The sequence below is a fragment of the Achroia grisella genome, unplaced genomic scaffold, assembly GCF_030625045.1.
Source record: "Achroia grisella isolate CSIRO2021 unplaced genomic scaffold, CSIRO_AGI_Agris_v1 utg507, whole genome shotgun sequence".
NCBI lineage: Eukaryota > Metazoa > Arthropoda > Insecta > Lepidoptera > Pyralidae > Achroia > Achroia grisella.
In genome coordinates, this window is record NW_026712901.1 from 27,645 (window position 1) to 33,992 (window position 6,348).

General features: G+C 29.7%; 1 protein-coding gene across 1 annotated transcript; it reads left to right on the forward strand.

Moving 5' to 3' along the window:
* The first annotated feature begins 1,108 nt into the window (after window positions 1–1,108).
* LOC131846228 (transcriptional activator GLI3-like) lies at window positions 1,109–5,690 on the forward strand. The gene is made up of 6 exons (XM_059195481.1): window positions 1,109–1,259; window positions 2,581–3,702; window positions 3,789–3,887; window positions 4,165–4,283; window positions 4,697–4,858; window positions 5,158–5,690. Exons 2-6 carry the CDS (start codon window positions 2,739–2,741, stop codon window positions 5,392–5,394), a joined length of 1,581 nt encoding a protein of 526 aa, XP_059051464.1. The 5' UTR covers window positions 1,109–1,259; window positions 2,581–2,738; the 3' UTR covers window positions 5,395–5,690.
* Window positions 5,691–6,348: the final 658 nt, after the last annotated feature.

A 6,348-nucleotide genomic window follows, 5' to 3' on the forward strand; every position in this document is an offset into this window, starting at 1 on the left:
CGAAGATGCGCGAGTATATATGTTATATACTAATAAAGGAATTTACTAAAATGCCTATGTGGTTAATTTATATGCGGTCGAAGTGGGAGAGAGAGGTATACTAGCGAAATTTCTATACAATCTTCTAAAAGATCTTCGCTTGTCTAAAGCTGCTATAAGTTTTATACTAAAGCTAAAGTATCTAAAGCTGCACTAGCAGGCTCCTACCAGATTTGGTTGGACAGGGAGAGTAACACGAGCTGTGTGTATTGACGTATTGATAAAAGGGCCCTATACTTAAACCTTTACCCAGATCACAAGTCCCGGGAAGTGCTCGGAGTTTCCCTCTGTTCCACACAATGGAGCCGGCACACGTACGGTAAATCCAAGCAATGTTAAGAAGTTCATCTCTCTGTTTATATGAAATTGAACAACTCATCGAAGAAGCAGAATAGAAATATTAAACTTTCATACAAATTGTGTTCATTTAGTTCTTTTAGGTCCGGCTATATAGTATTGTTAGTTGAGCAAATTGTTTCTTTTTTCACAGGACTGTTGCAAACGTTTTACTGTTCCTACCATTATTTTATAATTATTATTTACTACCTTATTGTAATTATACATGTCTTCTTTAATATATTGTTTATGTATTTTCATTACGGTATGGTATATGTTATAGTATTGACTATTTTTTATCCATTGTTTAATTAATCTCGCACACAGTCCACTCTTTCTATCGTCCACAAGTACATTAACTAGTTTAAGTTTCTCATATGCCGTAATAATTATTTTTTTTGTCAATTCTTGACATTCTAGAGAGAACTCTATTAAATCGTAGTACACATTTATGTCTCGCTCAGAAAAATTAAAATGACAGAATGATTCAATAAAAACTTATTTAAAAGGATAATGTACGGCGCCAATAGAGAATCAACCGTATTGAATGTCGTAATATCATATTTTTATATATTTTCAATCTTATGCATATAGAAATAAGGTTGTAACCCTTTGAAAGGACTATTTTGAGTTGTAAATTTATTATTGTCTCAAGATACACATGTGTAAGAGTTGGAGTAAGGTTTTTTTTTCGCCATACCGGGACGTGTTGGGCACCCGTGTCCGTGTTATTCCTTATTGAGACACTAATCTGTTAAGTTGTGTTTAAATTTGTTAAAAAGTTTATCCATACAGTTCGCGCCATTTTTTAAATGTTACGTTTTTAAGTGATTCTGTCGTTGCATAATTTGCGAAGAATTTATTAGACAGTGAGAAATAAATAGGTATGTTATTTTATTTTATTTATATAAATTTGTTGTTTGTTTTATCTATTTTATTTATAAATGTAATGTTTGTTTTGTATATATTATTATTTATACTAATATTATAAAGAGGGAGAGAAATAGAGAGCGGATTTTGTACCGCGATCTGAACTACTGCACTGATTTGAGATTGATTCTACAGTGACTCATTAAGTAAAATTCAGAAAGTTTTTAGTATCCATTAGTTTATTTCTATATTATTTATTTTATATTTTCGTGACACCACAAGTTTCAAACGTTCATAGGCTACAGTTACCGTTTACAATCAGATGCGCGGTATGTTTATTTCCCACCGATGTATTTTAAAAGAAAATATAATAACCAATGGGATACTCATGATTTTAGACGTAATAAGTGTCAATAAAATAAAATCATTAAAAATTTATTGATCATCACGCCATGTTCTTGCGGGGTAGGCGAAAAGAAGATAGTGGTGGTATATAAGACTATTAATTTAATACAATGCTTACTGAAACTAAGATTTAATTACATCATATATTTATATTCAGTAACATGAAGCGTTCAAATGTTATAGTAACTACTTGTTTGTTCAAAATACATGCCTGATTTTGTTATACTGATAATTTGTAGCACTTATACATTATTTTTTTATTTAATACATTAATATAATATAAACTTACACCTAATTGTCAACAGATTTATATATTAAAACAATTACTTAACTATATACATTCTAATGTTATTTATTATATTTATATTAACAGATACGCAATAGCATAATACCTTATAGATCCCTACTGAGACATGTTTTATTCTATGCTTTTATTTTTATTTACATATAATATATTTTGTTCCTTCTATTATTACGTTCGGAAAAATAACTATTATATTCCTTGTTGTCTTTTTTAATATTAATTATTTGATTAATATTATTTTTTAATAAACAATACAAGAGTTCAAAATTAAACTACGATAATACAAAGTTAATTTTTTTAGTTAGTTTAATAACTTAAGTATTCTGTAACAATTACAGAATATTGAAGTTGTATTCGCTTCAATACAATAGTACACAGTTTAATTTTTTACTTTTGCATTGTTAATTTAAAAATAATATTGAAAATGAATCATTTCTCAGAAAAAAAAAACAAAATAATAATTTTATATAAAAAATACATCCGATTTATTTATATCCGCATAACATCCAAATAAATGATCGAAAAAAAACAGCGACTCTATAACGGACATAAGGTAGCAACAAGTTGTAACACGTGTCTCGAGAAATAATAAGAATAAAAAAACCGATTAAATTTATAATTCGCAGATGGCCGCGCCACGCGTGATGAGGCGCAGAGAAAGTTTATTTTTATAATAATAGCAATAGCAAAACCATATGCGGGAAGCTGAGCAAACACCACATGTCAATTACAAGCACCTAAGCTAGAGATTACTGAACTTTTGTAGGTAAATGAACTTGCGAATATGACTGAGTACGATATCATGCCTTGTTATGATGAAGACGAACTGTTTCAAGAGAGGAATGATAATGTCACAGATCTACATGCTTACTATATGTCACAATTCAACTTGGAATTAGAGAACGGTAATAAAAAATGTAAAGACAATTTTAAATATGGCGCAGAGGAAAGTTTCGATTTTGAAGTACTACATGGTTGGGATAATGGAATAGATAATACAACAGGATTTGAAGCTATAGACAAAGTTATTGAAAGTAATATTAACGATCAAAATATTAAAGAAGTTTTACTAGATCTTGACAGTATTGAATTCGAGGAAAAGAATAGTACATATAATAATAACAAAGAGATTGAAAAAAATAATTATGATATCAATAATGATTACATTGATGACGAATCGTTAATAGATGAATTGTGCAGGGAAGAAAATGAAACTTGTCCTCTCACTCCTGAAGCTTTTAATGAAGATTATTTTACTTCAATAGCTAACGATAAAAATAATTTATTACCACCCATCGAAACAGCGTTTTCTAAAAGATATTGTCATTATAATGTAGAAGGATCTAATGATTTAGAGAATTTTGATAATCAAATCAATAATACAATAATTTCAAACGCCGACTTGCCATTGGTCAACAGTATAGAGCATTACAGTTATCCCAATAATATTCTTTATAATTTAGGAACTGATAAAAAATATATTTTGCCTGATACTCCGACGAGTTGCACAGAATTTAATTTCGATAGAAATGAAAGAAAACTCTCAGTTTCCGAATCTATAGAAAGTGACGTTCACAGTACAAGTTACTACGATCATGACGGACACTCAGAAACATTCGATGAAGAAGATTTATTCATTAACTTGGATGATTTTGGCTTAATACTAGAAACAGATAATGAAACTAGTAATGATAATAATAGAAATAATTATCAAAACGATAAAAAATCAGACAAGGAAAAAAATCAAGGTATACACAGGCTAATGAAAGTACTACTAACTTTAATTATCTTTTCACTTTTCATATTTATTAATGTTGATACTATGTTATTTCAGGTGAAAGGATTTGTTTATGGGAGCAATGTTTTGAAAGATATCCTAACCAGAGCACATTAGTCGAACATATTGAAAGGGCCCATGTCAACACCTATAAAGGTAAAGACAGTAGTTTATTTATTAAGTAATTTTATATTGATGATTTTATATGATATTGATTTAAGGAAGTTATTATTTAGCAATTATTTAGTCTCATGTGAAGTAATATTACACTCCACACTAATATTACAAATTTTGCCAGTTGATGTTTATCTTGCGAACTTGTATGAAAAAATCTAACAACATCTAAGCTTTTTTTTACAATATACCTACCGTACAGAATTTATACTATAGATCATGCATATCGTTTTATAAACCTTTAAATTATTTTTTCTAGGCGATGAGTTCAGCTGCCTATGGCGTGATTGTGCTCGTTCACGTAGACCGTTCAACGCTAGATACAAACTACTAATACATATGCGGGTACACTCTGGACACAAGCCTAATAGATGTCACGTAAGTCTTCATCTAAGATTATTAATTTGTTAATAATCTGCATTTATCATCATCGTACTGTTTTGGTGCGAAATTAGTTCGATTTATTATATCCCTATTAAATCTCTTCATACTATTCATAAAAAAATTCTAATTCAATTTTTTTACCAAGTTAACAAAGTTTCAAGATTTTTTACTAAAATTTCAACCAAGGTAGATTATGTGTACGAAGTCGTGTGCATCTAAATAATCAGTTAGTAAGCTGAATTCCACTTCCAATAGCATTCTACCACTAATAACAATGAGACTGAAGCTATTCAGTTTGTCACCTACTATTAACAACTGAATTAAAGTTTGATATTGATTTAATAGTGTTAGAAATTGTCTTTTCTAATTTGAATAAAATTGTACTAACAATTTGCATTTTATTCCAGCATCCAGGTTGCGGTAAAGCGTTTTCGCGATTAGAAAACTTAAAGATCCACGTGAGATCGCACACAGGGGAGCGTCCGTACGCATGTCCAGCTCCTCACTGCAGGAAGGCTTTCTCAAACTCTTCAGATCGAGCCAAGCATCAAAGGACGCATTTTAATGCTGTACGTACCAATTACATCTTGATTCTTTATGTAGTATCAGTATCTTTATTATTTCAGCCAGTTCGTTTTTATTTTTAAAATAGTTTCACTTTACTATTTTTTTGTCTTCTCCTTTTGCAATGACAGCATAAACGCACTAATAATTTGGCGACTTATCTGTGATATTATTTTGTAATAATATTTGCATTTTATTTTTATAGCTATGTATGAGAATTTGAAATATTAGTATTCTTTGAGTTAATACAGTTTATTATGTGTGCCATATTATTTGAAATTTTCACCTTTTACTTCTTCCCCAGAGGCCGTATGCTTGTGGTGCTGCTGGATGCGGAAAACGCTATACAGACCCCTCATCTCTACGTAAACACGTCAAGTCCCACCCACACATAACCAATGTGCCAAGAACTTGTCTACCACCTTCCAGGCCAATCAGGAGACCAGAACAGGAACAGCTAGTACCGAGTTCTCCAGCGAAACTGGCGACGTTAAGATCTATTAGAGATAAGTTGACGGTTCCAAGACTTCAGAGATTATAATGAACATCCAATAGAAGCAAAGAAATTACAATAAAATAACTTACATAATTACATATTTAAAACAAAGTCGCTGTCGCTGTCTGTCCCTATGTAAGCTTAAATCTTTAAAACTACGCAACGGATTTTGAAGCGGTATTTTTAATAGATAGAGTGATTCAATAGGAAGGTTTATATATATATTACATATACACCCGTGCGAAGCCGGGGCGAGTAGCTGTTCTTATATAAAGACAAAATTATAAATGGATACCAGAAATTACCACGGGAAAGATGCGAAAACGACAGTTTCAGCAGATATTAAAAAAGGAGGTTCTTAGTACTTCCATACTTTTCTATAAATGTTACATGAGAAGTTTTTTTCTACGTTAAACAGTTTTTTTCTGCGTTTTGTATCTGTAATATTGAAAATTTTCGTAAAATTTATTATTGTCATATTGAGGGTTATTTTTACAAATTTCTTTAGTCTATATTTCAAAATTTCATCACATTTTCTCCAGCAAAAATTATCACAAAACAGATAAACGTACAGTTTTCGCCTCGTTATGATTTTATGATATGTAAAGATAATAAAGATAACTATAAAGTAGTACTCATCTGTTAATTATAAACGGTAAAATGACGAAAATGTACATTAAAAATGTGTCTTAATTTTGTCAAACATTTTTTTTAATTCCATTTACATTACTACATATAACAATTTTAGTTATAAATATACACATAGTAGAAAATTAATTAGTAGTAATAATAAATAGTTAATAAGTAAATTGTAGCTCAATCAAAGACTGACGTAATGAAATTGGCTCAATTAATTTAGTTTTAATATTAATTATTATTTTGTTATAAACTCATTATTGTGTTAAATATAATTAAAATTAAAATATTTTGCAGCATATGCATGTTTTTGCCAAATCTTTTAGGTTAATTTTTTCTAATGTTATTAATTTTTATTATTCA

What these genes read in the sequence shown, in the direction of transcription:
- LOC131846228 (XM_059195481.1), top strand. Translation starts at nt 2,739, where the DNA reads ATGACTGAGTACGATATCATGCCTTGTTATGATGAAGACGAACTGTTT. An exon ending in ACAAGCCTAATAGATGTCAC is followed by an intron (nt 4,284 to 4,696) that starts GTAAGTCTTCAT and finishes ATTTTATTCCAG; the next exon opens with CATCCAGGTTGCGGTAAAGC. An exon ending in AAAGGACGCATTTTAATGCT is followed by an intron (nt 4,859 to 5,157) that starts GTACGTACCAAT and finishes CTTCTTCCCCAG; the next exon opens with AGGCCGTATGCTTGTGGTGC.